Here is a 16,668-nt window from a genome sequence, read left to right as displayed (position 1 = left end):
GGAAATGTTGAAAAGGCTCAATAGAATAGACATTAATGTGGCAAAGGTAAACTTCGTAAATGTATCTTGATATATGCTCATTGTCAAATTCTTGATGCTTCTTCGGGTATCATTCATGTATGCCAGGCGTAATCTCGTAATTCATCAAACCCTCTCCGAGTCGATAGCCGCTCTCCTGACAGCGTCCTCTTCAACCCATTTCCGGACCCTCTCTCCTACATCTCCGACCAAACTCTCGTACTGGGGGCCTGGAAAGAAAAGACCACAGTGGGCTCCCACTTCATCAACACCCTCCATGTATACTCTGACCCAGCACTTATCCCTCTGGCCACCATATGTAGGTGGTAGCATACAAAACTTCTTGTCTCGCTTTGGTTTGTCATCTTTCGTTGATGAAGCAACAGATGCTTGTCTTTCTCGAGGAGATTCGGGGTTGATGGTAGCTTTGCGCTTTTCTTCCTCTCTCTCCTCTCTCAATCTCTGCTTCTCTTCCTCTCTCAACTCTTTCATTCTCTGTTTTTCAACCTCTTTCTGCTCCTTGGATTTCTGCTTCTCTTTCTCTTTGATCCGCTTCTCTTGTTCTTGCCTTACCTTTTTCTCACGCTTCTCGACAAGCTTCTTGCGGTCTTTGATAGCGCTCTCTCGATCCTTGATAGCTTGCTGATACGTTCTCATGACACGCTTGTTTTCTTTCTCTGCGATTTTACGCTCGTCCTTGTCAGTATATAGACTCAGGTCAACTTGCTCTGGCTCGATAGGCATGTCTGGTATCGGTGGCAAGGTAGATTCAGATGATAGTACTTCGATTCTTGGCTCATCTTCAGCGCCTTCGGTTTCTGTCATGCTCAAAGGATGGTAAGGATCATCGTCTGGAATTGGTATTGAGTCAATGTGTCTCATTGGAGATGGTTCATCGAAGTCATCCTGTACGCCAGAACTCTCGCCAAGATTTTTCATCTGCGCATCAATTGGAGATGCATCAGGCCCATCTTCAAGTGGCTGGGGTGTAATATGACCCTCACTATGTTCATCGACGGTAATGCTGGGTGTAGGCGTGGGAGAATGGCTCCCACTAGAACGCACACTCATATCTTGCATTTCAGTCTCGATAGGTTGGAGATGGCCATCCTTGTCAATCATATGTCCAGGAGGAACTTTTGGTGGTTTAGGTCTTCCCGTACTTGCTGTATAGTAGTTGGCAAACCTAATTCGCCGCACTGGTGGCCGGTAGCCTGGATTATTGTTTTGCGCAACATCATCCACATCCTCCAGAGCTCGAAGCCTCTTGTATCGATCTTGTAAACCTGGGTAGTCTGCTAAACAGCCTCCAAATTCCAGATGTGACATGAAGTATTGCTTCGTAGCCGTTGTGAGGCCATCGGAATGCTTGCTCACAAAGTGTAAGAGACTGTTCCAGCCTTTACGTTCTGGTAACCGGACATCATTTGGGAATGGAGGGTTGAAGAAGGGGTCATTGGAAGGAGGACTTGCTAGAGGCGAAGTGATGCTTTGTACCAAGCTAAGGTTTGATTCCGTATCTGCCAACGAGGGAGCATAGCTGGGAGACGAAGCTGATGCTTGACTGCTGATTGGTGACATACTCCCGCTATGTGCTGGTTGTGGCTTTGGAGGATCTGCTGGTCTGAAGAGACTACCAATACCACTCGCAATAACACCTGGATGCATGCCCAAGAATGGGGTATCGAAACTGATGGTACCCAAGATTCGATGGCGGAAAGGTTTCCCTGTAGCTGGGGTTAAAGGTCTCTGCAGAGCAACTTCGGCTGCCAGTAACCCTCCCATGCTGTGTCCGAGCAGAACAACATCGGTGTAATGATTCTCATGAGGTTCGAGCCTAGTAGTTCCATAAGCTAGATATATCCGCAGAAATAAAGACGGCTTACCAGGTACTGAAATCATCTCTGGCAAATTCGATAGCTCTTCTAGATTTATATCTTGGATAGATCTTGGTATGTACGACATGGGTCTCTGAGACGGCAATTGTGAGGAGGTTGTGAACATGTGCTGGGAAACTCTGGAAACTAGTTTCGTTGCCCATAAATCCATGGACGTATACGAGAAGTAGTGTTCGTCTGCCATCTCTCCCTGTTTCTGAAGGCACCAAGGAATGTGTGGAAGAGGATCTGGGGTCGTGGGATCTCCATTGCTCCGAGATCAGCTCACTTCTCCGTGCATCGTCTGAGGTATATGGTGGCGGACCCGCAACAGAGTTTGTTCGGGGAGGTAACGGAGGAGGTCGTCCTCGCGCTTTCTCTGATAGTTGCGCAGGAGTTGCAAATGACGCAAACGGGTCGGGCCCTCCTTTGTCTCGTCGGACTTTCTCTGCCAGTTGAGCTTCTGTAGCCATTCGTCCTATCCCGCCCTGAGTTGAGGATTCTGGCTCGTCTCGCCGACGCTTCTCGTCAAGTTGTGCGGGCGTAGCCATCTTGCGTTATTGAGTATGGAGTCTGCTACGACATGTTATTTCCTGGTGGAAGGGTGGTAACATTCGAGTAGAAGATTCCTATCCTTCAGTTGGGCGATGTCTATCAGACGGCGATACAGTATTCCAGCGATCAAGGAGTGGAAGCGATGGGAGGTAAGGGTCGGAGGGAGGAGGGAGATGGTCGAAAAGGTCGAGAGGATCGAAATGTTTGATGGTCGTTTCGTTTCGTTTCGTTTCGTTTCGTGAATTTCAGAGGCTTGGCTATTGTTGAGTTGGGTTATCTCGTTACAGCCCCCGCGATCTGGAAGCTTGGTTTTCTAGCGATGACAACCACGGGAGAGGCATTGTCCAGGGACCGACGCACATGGCATCATGCCGCAGAATGCAGATCACATGCAATGAACCTCCACGACTCACGTTGTGCATTTCATTAAATTGTGAAGTTATGAAGGTATGAACCATTTGGGAAAATGAAAGGCGCCTCATTGGATTGGTCTCACATGTTAAGATGCACCCGAGTCGAATTGTGACTCAAAGAGTAATAGCGCAGCATCTTTTTTGACTTGAGGCGTATTGAACCGGCCCTTTTCAGATTAGTACTGTACTGGGGCCACCACCTCAGACATGAATGATGGGATGAAGCGACCTCGAACCGTTGGCAGCGCAATCTACAGTAGAAGTTCTCGTCCGTGCTGTGCTGCACAGTACTGTACTGAACCTCATCTGTGCTGACAAGTCCAATCTGCGCACCAGAGCCTCACCAGCCAGTAGGTACATTCTTCTAGATGAGCTGAACGAAGGGAGAGACAGTAGAGCAAGCCAAAGTACGCTTCGACTCCGCTGATTCAGGCACGAAATATATTTTTGCATTCCACATATTCCACATCAGCCTATCCCTTCAAATCCCTTGAGTGCGATGAAAGAGCCTCGTGAAGAGACCCCCCAGTCAAACGCCATATTTTTAACCAGCCCGTGCAGGTGATTCGTGCACTCGAATTGAGACCCATCTGCACCCCAGTCGAGATGATCTAGAGTGACCCACATTATTTTCAATTGACCACGCTCATTGGCGGCCGCGAATGCACTGACCAGGAACGGAAATGAAGCCAATTCTACGCCAATGATCTGAGGGCAACAGATCGTCTTCGTCCTCTCCTCTGCGTACTATACCGTATCCTATCCGGCAAAATCTCCCTCGCCCGACTTGCAACCTCATCCACCCACCCAACCCCAACCGCATCGCATCGCATCTCTTCCCTCTCCTCATGCTGCCTCGATGACGGCAATGAGTTGACGTCGTCGGACTTCACCCACGCGTTGCATCGCGGTCAATTTGAACGACTCAGCGCTGTAGAGACAGCTGCAACGGCGCCGCCATGAGCGACGACGACCACGCTTGGCCATCACTCCTTCTGGCCAAGCACGAGAGAGCTCATCGCGAGCACGTACACCAACATCAACACCATCTTTTCCACCGAGCCCAGACGGGCGATACAGCGACCGCTACCGCAGTCCAGTCAGTCGTTACAGAGGTCACCGCAACCGTATCCGTGGTACAACAGATCGATGTCGATTCCAATGGCAGCACCTTTGCTATACAAACCGTCTTGGCCGATTCGACACAGGGAGCCACAGGTGCTGCAGCCACCTCAAATACAAATTACCTTACTACTACTACATCCGCCAGTCCAGGACCTGTCTCTTCCTCTTCCTCATCAGCCTCGTCTACGAATGCTGGGGGGTCACCGCAGATTAGCTCTGCCTCACAATCTTTGAATTCCAGTACATCGACGTCCTCGGCATCCGCTCTTTCCACATCCTCAAGTTTCTCTTCGTTAATAGCTAGTACTAATTCCACAACTTGTGAGTCTGGCTATCAAGAATACAAATGAATAGTTCACTAACCAAATGACAGTAATTTCAAGTTCCTCGAGTAGCTTGACCGCAATCCCAAACTTCTCAAACTCTTCGATATCGTCTTCATCGACTTTATCAAGCTCGTCCTTCACCTACCTTACATCCTCGAGCTCTTCTTCTTCGGAAGAATTAACGAGCTCCACAAGTTCGACTTCATCTCTTTACTCGCCAAGTTCTTCATCTTCGGTCGCTGGAACGAGTGCTGGCGGTGGAATTGGTGGAGGAGGAGCAGGGAGCACAAGCAGTGCGCCTACCAGCACTGCAACGTCTGGAAGTGGAAATGGTACCAGTTCTTCTAATACACCATCCACTCCCGTCGTTGTGGGTGGCGTCGTAGGCAGTATTGCCGGGGCTGCCATCTTAATATTTCTTCTCTTGGCCTTCATTCGATGGAAGAAACGACATCAGTCCATGTTGTCATTGGGTAGTGGGAACGAAGGATCTGGAGCTGTGACAAGCCGAGATGGACCACCGCCAGTTGCACCATCGGGTGGAATGACTGAGCGGCGATCACTGGCTTTCGTACCCATGGCTCTAGCCAACCTAACTGGATTTAACAAGAGAGGATCCCGACAGACAGACCGGACTGTATCATCGACAGCAGAAAGCGAACGAGGCTTCTACCGAGTTTCTGGAAGAAAGCTCCCTTCAGTCTTACAAACTGGTGGCGATGGGTACGGTGACGGCATAGGTGAACCCAATACCTTGAGTGGATCATCTTTTTACCGGGACTCTCAAGGCTTCTATGGGGGACCTGGCAGCCCATCAACCGCTGGCCCTTCTGGGACCTCGAGACGACCAGAAAGCGGGGTCCCTGTTATGCGACCAAGCCCGGCGAGGACACCCGTTACTCAACAAGGACCGTTTTCGGCAACGCCCGATCCATTGACACCACCACGGCGCCCCGATGTTCTAGGGCGGTCTCACCCCTCACATGATGGGTCTCACACTTCTTCGAGATTTACTGAGGAGATAGTTTGAAATAAGCCTTCTTCGTCTCAAGAAAGTGTGTGTGTGTCTGTGCCTTGACTTTCGGGTCCAGGGATTTCCGGCTATGGATGATTACGAATGTCGCATTTTCCTTGTAGATATTGTCAGTGCCCCCGGCGCACTTCTCTTTCTTTGGCTCTTGGCCTGGATACCTTCTGTGCGCTTCTTTGGCATTTAATTGGCGTTTTTTTGTCTCTTGATGTATGAATCAGTCGTCTTGGAGCGCTGATGAACAGCTGGTCTCATTTGTTGTGATGATGAGGTCGTTGTTGGGTTTTTCTAGACGACATCTGTTCATGAAGACTAAGATCTAGCTGGGATTGGAGATGAGGGACTATTTAGTCTTGTTCTCCTCCAGGATCGTGTCATCTTTGTATAATACCCTTTTTGAGAGAGTAGTAGATGGATGGAATGGATAAAAGATAATGTCTCCCACGTCCCTGTTCCCTCATGACGCATTTGTTCATCAACATCAGTGAAGAAAAGATTCCTGGTCACTATAACAGGGCGCATTAATCCCCCTCCCCACCCACCGTCTGAAGAGCAGATATGCAGTGGTCTGTTCACAAGCGATATATCAAACACGGTCTCCACCAGCTGGACCCATGGTGGCGAAGCACAGCAGCAGCAAGAAATCTGATACAAGCACGAGTATTTGTCACTTGTCTAAAAGAGGCAGAAGGCAGGTACCGATTCGCAGAAGTGGATGATGCGATGGTTTCAGGAGCGTCGGAGGTGGGCGACCAGGTTGTTCTATTGGTGCAGGGCACGAACTGACGAACACCCCACGAACTGAAGTCTGTGATAAGATTACTCGGGGGAAGGATCATTCATTGAATTACGAATTCACGATATCTCCAAGATCTTGGAAGAGTTGTCGTCAGAGAAATATATGAAACAGAGGAAGTGGGTATGGATTGTACGGGACTTTTTCTTTCTTTCTTTCTTTCTTTCTTTCTTTCTTGCTTGGCTTGGCTTGCCTTGCACGCACACCATGTCACAACCTTAATCCGACTTCTCCAGACAACCCTGGACCAGTCGTCACAGACTTGCTTCTTGCAGCCCCGATTCGTCAGTAATGGGGAAAAGAACGAGGCGCAGCACTGAATCAGAATGAAGTTCTAGCGCCCGTGGAAGAAAGGTGAAGACAATTGCTCGGTAAGCATGGCTTGAATACTGTAAACTGGGTGGCCGACGGCCGAATGCGAGTGTGTTCCACCACCCAAGAATGATCGACGCTCTGAGGGGGGATCGAGAACGATGCAGGAGGAAGGGAAGAGAGGGAGGGGGGAAACGCACACACACTTTTGACCGTGGTGAAAATGGTCAACCACACACTCGTCGTGCTTTCCGTCGTACGCTCGCTTTGCCTGGGCTTAGGTCAGAGAGAGGTCAGCCTTTCGGTCTAGCTGTCTGTCCGATTAACAATCAATTTTCATCAGCGCTCTCTCTCTTTCTCGTACTTCTTCCTCACTTCGTTCAAGCGTCCTCCTGTCACACCAGACCCAGCCCAGCCCAGCCCAACCCCTCGGTCTTCCTCCCTCCCTGCTCCACCATTAACTGTTTTCCTCCCATCCATCCATCTCACCCAAGACATCCATCGCAGACTCATCCATCATCCAACATCACCGTCCACAAATAAACCATCCCACAACGCACACTGCCGTCTGCGGCGTCCGCCAACCCCACGAAAAGGAAAAAGACCCTGAGGAAAAGTGATTGGTCACCAACAATAAGTGTCTTGGCAGCCCAGCGGCAGGCACCTTTCAGAAAGCGGGATTTAAGACAACACAAAGTCCGACGACCTCCCACCAGCAGCCTGCAAGCACCAACAGGGTTTCAATACGAATAAGAGAGCAGAATTGCATACCAACCTGCCCACGAATAGCTAGCTGTCCGGCACGGCGGTGCAAGCAAACTGGGAATTTCCCTTCGTTCCATCCCTTTCCTTGCTTTCCTTTCTCTCTTGATGTGTTAGGCGCTCTTGTCGCAATCAACGATAATGATGGATCCACGTCACGATAACAACGGCTACCAAATGCCTCCTCACCAGCAGATGCCCGGCGTCGCGCCGCCGGTCTACAACCCGCCGCCGCAGATCTTTGGAGGAGGGTATGGGGCGGATGGGTTGGGGAATCTGGGGATCGCGGATCTTTCGCAGACGTTTCTGCCGGATCCGACGTTGATGGATGAGAGTCAGGAGGCTAAGAGGAGGAGGATTGCCAGGGTATGATATACCTTTCTCTACTTGAAGGTTGGATGGGATTGCGGTGGCTAATGGCGCATCGATAGGCTTGTGATATGTGTAGGAAGAAGAAGATTAAGTGTGATGGGAAGCTGCCGGAATGTACGCATTGCGCCAATTATCATACGCAGTGTGTGTTCACACAGGTGGAGAAAAAGAGGAACCCGCCAAAGGGGTATGGACTCTCTGAACAATCTGTTGAGAGGTACTAACCTCTTCGCAGTGCGAAATATATCGAGGGATTGGAGAATAGGTTAGGGAGGATGGAAAGCTTGCTGAGACTCTCTGGTATGAGTCCAAGCGCAATGCGCTTCTCTGACCTTTGGCTTACAGCTTCTAGGTCTTTTAACAGAAGATGATAATGGACGAACCGACTTGGGAACATTAGAGAAGAGACTTGCTGAGACGAAGAGGGAGTCATTGAGATTGTCGCAACAGCCAGGATCGAATCCTACCTCGCCCACACAAACCTCACCTAATGAAGAAAACTCCTCAACTCCTCGAAGTCACCTCGCATCTCCAGAACCGCAAAGCAAGAGCACGCCAAAAAATGCAGAGAAGCGAAAAAGTGGTTGTCCTGAAGAAGAAAAGGAAGAAGAGGTTGAGGCGCTCTCAGATATGATGTGTTCGTTGGTAACGAACAATTGCGGTGAAACGAGATATATAGGTTCGGATATACAGGAATAAGCAGAGTGCAAAAGAAATACTAACACAATGATAGGATCCTCATCTGGTTTCTCGATCTTCTCGCCAAAGGGTATCCAATGGGTCAATGAAAAGACAGGTGACTCTTCTTTCCAAGAAATGATATCCTCTGCCTCGGTGGACGAAAACAAGTGGATGTATTGGAAACCAGAAGTTTTCGGAGATCTCTTCCAAAGACCCATCTTCAAACGATTACCGCCAAAGAACGAATGTCTGTCCCTAATGAAGGACTTCTTCGAAAATTTCAACTGCATGTTTCCGCTCTTCCATCAACCGACTTTTATGTATCTTGTTGAAAGACAATACACAGATGACCCCTACGAAGGATCTGGATGGTGGGCTAGTTTGAACGTGGCTTTGGCTATTGCGCATCGACTTCGAGTTATGAGCAATCTGGTACCAAAGGAAGAGGATGACAAGGCTTGGGGATACTTGAAGAACGCAATGGGAGTCATGACCGAGTTGACATTGCGCAACACCGATCTCTTGAGTGTGCAAGCTCTCCTTGGAATGGCTGCTTTCTTGCAAGGTACACCGAACCCACAACCTACCTTCTTCTTGGTCGCAGCCGCTATTAGATTATCACACAGCATTGGATTGCATAAGCGAGGTTCTGGCTTCAATCTCAATCCGATTGAAATTGAACAGCGGAAACGAGTCTTCTGGATTGCCTATATGCTCGACAAAGACATCTGCTTGCGTTCTGGACGACCTCCAGCACAAGACGACGATGATATGAATGTTGAGCTCCCGACAGCAGACCCAGACGACAATATTGGTAATATTCCATTAGCGGATGGCAAGGGCAAGGTCAATTTGTTCCGCCTGATGGTTGAGTTCTCTACCATTGAGAGCAAAGTCTATAAGCAACTTTATTCGACGAAAGCTGCGAAACAGTCGGATGGAGAACTTCTCAATACGATTGGAGAATTGGATCACTTGCTAGAAGAATGGAAGGATAGCATCCCAGTGGACTTCCGTCCGGAACATGAGATCAAAGCTTCGCATACGCCACTGATCTTACATGTTGTCATGCTGCATTTCGCTTATTACAACTGTTTGACCACCATCCATCGAATGTCGATACACCATGGTTACTGGACCAGCAGATTATCCAATTATGCGATTCAAGGTTTGAACGCCAAGCCCTTAAATCCTCGTGTATTCTCTTCAGCTGCACTTTGTGTTTCGGCTGCTCGAGCTTCGATTCATTTGATCAAATATGTACCACAAGGAGACTTTGCTTGTGTTTGGTAAGTCTAGACAAAAGCAAGAAGTTTGCAAAAGCTAACATCTTCAGGCTTATTTTGTACTTCCCAGTTTCAGCACTTGTAACATTATTTGGAAATATCCTACAGAATCCACAAGACCCTCGAGCTCGATCCGATGTTCGACTGATGAATCTTGTGGTCACTTTCTTATCGACTCTCGGCACAGAAGGTGAAAATGGAGGGGTAAAGCGAATGCTTGGCGTCTGCTCGGAATTCGAACGAATCGCTAAAGTCGTCCTCGACAAAGCCGAAAAGGAGTCTTCTTCAAGAAGAAAGCGGAAGAATAACTACGACGACCAAACAGCCAAGACGAAAGCACCAATGGCAACCGCCAATTCCCAAATACCACCTCAGACACCAATGCCGAACAACGCCCAAACCCCAGCCATGGCAGGCGTCTTCTCTCCCGGCATGGCGCAAATCAACCAAGCCAACGGCTACAGCCCCATGCCTCCACAAACCAACGGCTCACCAAATTGGCAACCTGACCTCAATGGCAGCGAATACATGTCACCCAACGGCATGACGCCATTCGCCGAGATCCAAGCCTACACCAACGGCGCCGACATGCAGTCACCCCCGCAAAACATCTTCCAGCAACCCTTCGTCCCGCAGGATCTGTGGCAGATGCCCATGACGCTCGAGTGGGACTGGGCTGACATGACGGGTGGCCAGTACCCGAGCTTCGAGAACGGGATCGTGGGGGACATGAATCTGGGAGGGGGCGATAATGGGCATTTGCAGAATCAGGGACATGGAGGGATATAATGTTTGATGAAGTGGTGAACTAAGATATTTGCATGGGAATGGTGTCTGGGTAGGCATAGAAATTCCCTTTTTGTTTCTTTGCAGGGGTCAGCATTTTGCGGTATGGCGTTTTTACTTGCTTTTATTGATGATGAGGAATGGATGGATGGATGGATGTGTATTTGTCGGCGTGAAGCCTGATGGGTGGGGAGAGTGAGCGTATAGGAGAAGAAATCAAATGTAATCTGAGCCAGAGAGATGGATTTGATTTCGTTCCATGTGATGAAAGTGCTTGAATCAGGCAGACGATTAGCGTGAGGCTCGATATCGGGGGTTGGGGGGGTTTGCGAGCCCGCGGGCCTTGGAATATGAAGGGGATTTTATTTTGGGGGGTTTGTTATGACTGTTAAATGCTGCTTCTGAGATATCACAATGTGGGGAACGTGGTCGAATAAATCACTAGAAATGATCACGAAAATGAGACATGTATATGTCATATCCTCCATTTTATGCGCCGTAGTATACAGTCGTCAGGTAGGTCATCAACGCCTTGCTATGCCGCCTCCAAATGTTCTCGAAAGTCACGAACTAGCTAATCTTCTTCTCTTCCTTGGCTTGACAGATCTCCTCCTACTCAGGCGACCCCTCATCCTCATCCTCATCCTCACCATCTCCCCTCGTCTCCTCGCCCCCATCCTCCTCTTCCTCCTCCTTCCCGTACGGAAACACCGCAAACGCATCCCTCTCCGCCCTCATCTTCTCATCCGGTGCCTCAACCCTCATATCCACAAAATCCGTCTGCGATCTCAACGCATCCTCCTGCGTGCCCTGGAACCTGTTCCGCTTGATATTTATATTCTTCGTCCGCTGCGGCCGGATCTGGATCTTCTGCACCATGGGGTAATAGTACGCGGCCTTCTGACGCACGCCGTCTTTGCCGTCATGCACGGCGATGCACACTTCGTCGTCGTACTTGTCCGCCGTGTTGCCGTGGATGGACGCCGACTCGTACGCGCGGATGCGCTTGAAGCGGAAACAACCGGTGCCCGAGCCGTTCTTCTGCGGGTACAGATCCTCGTCGTCGGGGTCGGGGTCCAGGGTGTCGAACTTGCGCTTGAAGCGCAGGGCCTCGGACGGCGTTTCGGTGAGGTAGAATTCGTATTCCATGGACTCGTCGGGGGCAGGATAGCGCTCTGGATCTCGCTCGTGTAGGTCTCGTGCTTCGGTTTTTAGTTTCTCGAGGTCTTCGTCCGGTTCCATGGGCTTGAGGATGCTGTTCTCGAGCCGGATGTCGTAGGTTGAGCTGGGGGGGAGGGGGTTGGAGAGGAACTTGATGGAGACGTAGCCGCCGGCGTCTGGGAAGGCTGTGAGGTCCGGAAGGAGAGGGAAGGAGTCCACAAGCTTGAGGTTCTTCTTGGTAGGATGCTTTGTAAATTGGCCGCTCTTGAGATTTTGTGCTGCGAGTGCAAAACTCCTCTCTACTTGGTTCTTGATGTATTCGGGTGATTCTTTGTCGTGGTTCTCTGGTACCCTCTTCTTGCGGTTTCCTGTGACATCGACTAACGATCTTGAGGTTGTGGACTCGAAGCGCGATTTGGAGGTATAGGAAGAGATGTATTCAGTTCGTCGCAAGAAAGAAACGCCGGAATCAGACAACGTGGGTTTTCCTAACGTCGAAAGAGGTCGGAGAAGTGCGCGATCGTGAGGATGGACTGACGGCGCCTGTAATGGTGCTTGTATAGCTATATCCAAGATGAGCTCTTGCGCTTATTCAATTTCAAAATGTACTCACAACTCTCATCTCCATCGAAGATACCTGGCATACCCACCAGGTCTAACGGCATACCAAGCTCGGCATCTGCTTCGATATTCAGCGGCTGGTCGCGCGCAAGTCTTGATGCGAAGCCAGGCGTTGTGTATTGGCCGCTCGCAAGGCCGGTATTGGGGATATCGAGGAGTTTGGGAGGATTAGGGGGCGGTGGTAAGGCATTGGAGTATCGTATCCGGGCAATGTAATCTTGATGGATTACTCTTTGCTGCGACGAAGCCATTTTGATCTGCAAATCAAAGAGAGGCTCTGAGTGGCAGATGTTGTGGCTTGTTAAGAGTGTCGACTTTGAAGTTCTGGGGTCGAGGTTCTCGCGCTCGCTAGCGTGGATTTTTGACGAGGCTGAGATCTTGCGACTCTGCGAACCCGAGGCCCTGCATTCACATCATCCGTGTTCGTCTCATGCCAAGGTTATCTACTTCCTGTCAGACCTGTTTCCCCGTTGAAGGCGTGGATTCTGCATAACAGATGTCAGCAGCAGGGGTCTTACGGCTTACGGACCAGATATTGCATAGGCCTCCAAAGCGTGGAGCTGTAGAGGTTTGGAAATGGAGAGCTTCAATTTGTCCCCTCTGAAGCTCATCTTCCCTAGTTGTCTCTAGTCTCAAGCGATACAAGGCCCGCATTCATCCTTCAATGCTGCTATCTAAATACAACGCTCTGGGCTCATCTCCGCTCGATATAAGTATCAACATTATCTGCTCCTGCCCACACATGCTCAGCACTTATCATCTTTTGTCATCGTCTTCCTCTATTCAACCATGGCCGATCCTTCCTCCAAGCCAGATCTAGGCAAAGTTGTCGTTATCGGTGGCTGTGGTTTTCTGGGCAGTCACATTGTTGATGCTCTTCGTTCAACGTGCAAGGCTGAGATATTTGTTGTCAGTCGTTCAGCCACCAAATATCCAGATCACCATCCTGATGTGAAGTACATTGACGTCGAGATCAACAAGACGAATGCAGCTGGAGTCCCAGATATCGAGTCAGTCTTTGCCGAAAATAAGATAGACGTTGTCTTTCATACGGCCACTCCCTCGGCATTGACAGGCAAGGAGCAAGAGTTCGAAGAGGTCAATATCAAAGGGACGAATAACGTTATCTTGGCTGCTCAGCATACTGGTGTGAAAGCGTTTGTCTATACATCTAGCCAAGCAGTCACCCTGCCAAATTTTCAAGAGGGCGCTTCAAATGCCGATGAATCGTGGCCGTTGATTTTAGGAAAAGATCAAGCAGACCTATATGCTAGATCCAAGGTACTTCCTCATCCGCTCAGAATTGGTCAAACATACTAATATTATATAGGCTGCCGCAGAAAAGGCTGTAATAGAAGCCAACCATCCAGGCGGTCTTCGAACATGTGCTCTCAGACCTGGCGGAATGGTTGGCATCAGAGACAACCTCGTCACACCTACCATAGGCAACCTTTACTTCAACGGGGATCCCAACACCCAAATAGGCGATGACACAGCTCTTTCTGACTACGGATCAGTTCTCGATACGGCAAGGACTCATGTCTCCGCGGCTGTTGCTCTCCTTCGCGCCCACTCATCACCGACTCCGATCCCTGAGTCTGAACGCGTTGACGGAGAAGCATTCTACATTACTGGAGAACATGTTCGTTTCTGGACTTTCGCTAGGAGCTTCTACAAGCATTTTGGTAATAAAGCCGACAAGAAGCCTACTGTTCTCAGCAAGGGGTTTGCATTGATATTGGCCAGAGTGCTGATGTTCTTTTTTGGATTGGTGGGGAAGGAGTCTCCATTGAAAGTTAATGATGTGTATTATGCGTGTGCGACGATGACGGCGAGTAATGAGAAGGCGAAGAAGAGATTGGGGTATGAGGTTAGGGAGCCAATAGATGTAGCTGTTGAGAAAGCTTCCAAGGTATGTGATGGTCTAGTGTATGATTCTGAGGATGTGATGCTGACCAAAGTAGTGGTATTTGGAGAACAGGAGACCCAAGAGTACTTGAGAAACTCGCATTGTTGTGCGCTTTATTATGAGACTTTTTCAAAGTCCGAGTAGCGAATCTGGATTTGATGTTGGGATTTCATGAGTCCCATTGCCGCGCTTGAAAGTCAAAATTTCAAATTTCTTGTAACTTTGAACTTGTTCAAGTGCTCTTCTTGTTTAAGCTCTCTTCAATTTTTGAGACCCAGTCAAAATCTTCTAGTTCGAAATTCACCCTAATTTTTATTCACTGTTCAAAGACTTCGTCATGCCATTGCAGATTGAATCTCTTTCTCAATTCACCCACCATGACCCCTAGTCAAAGCCTTGCTTTCACGATTGAATTTACCTCTGCTTGCGACTCATTCTCAAAGATCTAGAGTATAAATACTCCTCCTCATCACCTTTTCTTGCTCTCTGTATCCAAGATGACAAGGCAATCCAATACCACACTGCGCTGGGTACGCGGGACTTGGTTGCACTCGAAGACAATTATTCGAAGCCGACAGAATATCTCAAGAAACATTGCGCGTTGCGTTACAGTATCTGCAGCAAGAAACAATTGACAGTGGCCAAGAAATTGACAATCATTGGTTTTTGTTGGCAACAGTAGAAGCGTAGTAGATGAGGACCAGAAGCTTCCAGACTCACACACGCCCAAAAGAAAATCCCAGCCTGACCATGTCACACTCTAAAATCACCCAACATCCTATGCCACATCCCTTCTAACTTTCGTAGAGTATTGGTGATAGGTTGCGCAATTCAGTGAGCCAAAAGTCTTGACAATAACTGTTTTTGTTAACAACAGTAGAAAGATTCGAGGTGATAATATATTGTTTCAGCACGGAAGCTCCTAGTCTCACGATCATGAAGCAGCATTCCTATTATAGTCATGTCATCCTCCAAGTACACGCAGCACCCCGCCCCAAAGAATCCGTCCCATGATGTGGGTCCAATACTTGTATCTCATGTGATTAACTATCTCTAAGACCGAGAAGTTGGCCTTTTTATAGACGGAGCGGGATCACGGCTGCAAGGAATATCTCTCAGTGGCCATCAGTCAGTCAAAAATGTTGACAATAAATGTTCTTGTTGACAATGGTAGAAAGGTTCGAGAAGATAGTTTAGTATTTCAGCACAGAAGCTCCTAGTTTCCACACCAGAAACACCATTCCTATTATACTCATGTCATGCTCCAAGTACACTCAGCACCCCATCCCAAAGGATCTGTCCCATGAAGTGGGCCCAGTACTTGCGGCTCATGTAGTAAAGTTTCTCCGAGACCGAGAAGTTGGTCTTTTTATAGACGGAGCGGGACTGCGCTGGATTCCGTTGGAAGATTCCGGTTTCCGCGGCGGGTCCGCCCAAGGTGAATTTCGGAAAATCATGCCGTTTCACTGCTTTGATAGAATCTGCGGATCTTGGAGGTCAGGTGAATGTTGGAAAGTGGTGTCATTTGATGCAAAAAGTAAATTACTTCAAGATCTTAACTGGTTTCCTAGGCTGCCGCACCAGGAGATTGCTGGAAAGTCATTTCATTTGGTTGCTTTGCTAGATTCCGCGGATCTTCAACTTTCAAGTGAATGTGGGACGAAGACTATGGAGTCTCTACAATCAATGGTCTGGCTAGTCAACCAGCTCCACCTAAGGAGACTATGAACGAGGAGGTTATCAGGATGTGGATGAAAAGGAGCAAAGCCAGACGAGGAATAAAATTGGCAATGCAAGTAGAGTTGAGAACAGCAATCGTGAGTAGTTTTACGATAACATCGCTTTTGTTGACAATAACACGAGGAATAGCACTGGGAAATATTTTGACAAGGAGGCTGCGGTCATGTCCAGACTTCGTTAGTTTCTGAAGTTTAGCACAGGTTTGTGTCTTTAAACATTTCATTCTTTACTTGTGAGGTAGGCTGCTCTTGTGGGATGTTTTTCTCTTTGTAAAGTGCTCTCCTGCTCTCCTGCTGTGATGTACTCTCCTTCCATGAAGTACTTTACTTCTGCGAAGCACTCCTTTTTAGAAAGTGCTCTCCTCTTGTGAATCACCTTCTTTTGAAAGACACCCTCCTCCTATAAGTTAAGTTTATGCAAGACGACTTTGGCATAAAATTGAAAGATTGATAAGCGAGACAATCATCTGAAGAACATCCATTGAGAGCTTAAAATTAGAAAAATCCTAATATGCAAGCAGCTCGAAACTTGAGAGCACATAAGCAAACGAGACAAAACACAACAGTAAGGGGGGAGCTTTTAGACGGATGGTGCCATCTTGACAACAAGAGCGTCTGTTAGCTCAATAGCTATGACTGAAACTCATATCGTCTATCATTTTGTTAGGATTGGCCAGCTGGCTAGAACACCGATATGGCTATAGCTGCCTCTTCTGATCCTTTGGATATGTCCAGATTACTTGCTAAGTTGCAATGTTGCAAACATTAGAACATTTCTTGTTAATGGTTACTTGACTGAGAGAGATGACGCATATTCATCGGCAATGGGCTGACACCTCTAAGACGCAAATCAAAGAAGGAAATCTAGAAACAAGCAATCACGTATTAGACATACTGTA

At 48.5% G+C, this 16,668-nt stretch overlaps 5 protein-coding genes across 5 annotated transcripts; 3 read left to right on the top strand and 2 right to left on the bottom strand.

Annotated features, from left to right (window-relative positions):
* Window positions 1–144: 144 nt before the first annotated feature.
* LY89DRAFT_641021 (uncharacterized protein) lies at window positions 145–2,897 on the bottom strand (the record flags this gene model as incomplete). Its single annotated transcript, XM_018211696.1, has 3 exons — window positions 1,905–2,897; window positions 526–1,855; window positions 145–459 (listed from the first exon to the last, which is right to left on the bottom strand). Exons 1-3 carry the CDS (start codon window positions 2,444–2,446, stop codon window positions 145–147), a joined length of 2,187 nt encoding a protein of 728 aa, XP_018074137.1. The 5' UTR covers window positions 2,447–2,897.
* Window positions 2,898–3,620: 723 nt separating this feature from the next.
* LY89DRAFT_779685 (uncharacterized protein) lies at window positions 3,621–5,792 on the top strand. Its single transcript, XM_018222319.1, has 2 exons — window positions 3,621–4,309; window positions 4,362–5,792. The coding sequence occupies exons 1-2, from the start codon at window positions 3,823–3,825 to the stop codon at window positions 5,342–5,344; spliced, it is 1,470 nt and encodes a 489-aa protein (XP_018074136.1). The 5' UTR covers window positions 3,621–3,822; the 3' UTR covers window positions 5,345–5,792.
* A 1,383-nt stretch (window positions 5,793–7,175) lies between these two features.
* On the top strand, window positions 7,176–10,548 carry LY89DRAFT_460277 (uncharacterized protein). Its single transcript, XM_018207680.1, has 6 exons — window positions 7,176–7,580; window positions 7,646–7,773; window positions 7,822–7,886; window positions 7,939–8,265; window positions 8,320–9,556; window positions 9,604–10,548. Exons 1-6 carry the CDS (start codon window positions 7,356–7,358, stop codon window positions 10,340–10,342), a joined length of 2,721 nt encoding a protein of 906 aa, XP_018074135.1. The 5' UTR covers window positions 7,176–7,355; the 3' UTR covers window positions 10,343–10,548.
* A 466-nt stretch (window positions 10,549–11,014) lies between these two features.
* Window positions 11,015–12,474, bottom strand: LY89DRAFT_611600 (Paf1-domain-containing protein; the record flags this gene model as incomplete). Its single annotated transcript, XM_018210588.1, has 2 exons — window positions 12,114–12,474; window positions 11,015–12,063 (listed from the first exon to the last, which is right to left on the bottom strand). Coding segments are annotated over exons 1-2 (1,308 nt in total), but the record flags the coding sequence as incomplete, so codon positions are not given.
* Window positions 12,475–12,602: 128 nt separating this feature from the next.
* Window positions 12,603–14,321, top strand: LY89DRAFT_460429 (NAD(P)-binding protein). Its single transcript, XM_018207681.1, has 3 exons — window positions 12,603–13,402; window positions 13,452–14,033; window positions 14,086–14,321. Exons 1-3 carry the CDS (start codon window positions 12,911–12,913, stop codon window positions 14,119–14,121), a joined length of 1,110 nt encoding a protein of 369 aa, XP_018074133.1. The 5' UTR covers window positions 12,603–12,910; the 3' UTR covers window positions 14,122–14,321.
* Window positions 14,322–16,668: the final 2,347 nt, after the last annotated feature.

The sequence above is a fragment of the Mollisia scopiformis genome, assembly GCF_001500285.1.
Source record: "Mollisia scopiformis unplaced genomic scaffold LY89scaffold_7, whole genome shotgun sequence".
Taxonomy (NCBI): domain Eukaryota; kingdom Fungi; phylum Ascomycota; class Leotiomycetes; order Helotiales; family Mollisiaceae; genus Mollisia; species Mollisia scopiformis.
The sequence above is the reverse complement of the archived record's forward strand: the minus strand, read 5'-3'. Positions and strand labels throughout refer to the sequence as shown.

Coding starts and splice junctions, on each gene's coding strand:
- LY89DRAFT_779685 (XM_018222319.1), top strand. CDS start 3,823: ATGAGCGACGACGACCACGCTTGGCCATCACTCCTTCTGGCCAAGCAC. Junction 4,310..4,361: donor TAGTACTAATTCCACAACTT/GTGAGTCTGGCT, acceptor ACCAAATGACAG/TAATTTCAAGTTCCTCGAGT.
- LY89DRAFT_460277 (XM_018207680.1), top strand. CDS start 7,356: ATGATGGATCCACGTCACGATAACAACGGCTACCAAATGCCTCCTCAC. Junction 7,581..7,645: donor AGAGGAGGAGGATTGCCAGG/GTATGATATACC, acceptor GCGCATCGATAG/GCTTGTGATATGTGTAGGAA. Junction 9,557..9,603: donor GGAGACTTTGCTTGTGTTTG/GTAAGTCTAGAC, acceptor TAACATCTTCAG/GCTTATTTTGTACTTCCCAG.
- LY89DRAFT_460429 (XM_018207681.1), top strand. CDS start 12,911: ATGGCCGATCCTTCCTCCAAGCCAGATCTAGGCAAAGTTGTCGTTATC. Junction 13,403..13,451: donor ACCTATATGCTAGATCCAAG/GTACTTCCTCAT, acceptor AATATTATATAG/GCTGCCGCAGAAAAGGCTGT. Junction 14,034..14,085: donor CTGTTGAGAAAGCTTCCAAG/GTATGTGATGGT, acceptor TGACCAAAGTAG/TGGTATTTGGAGAACAGGAG.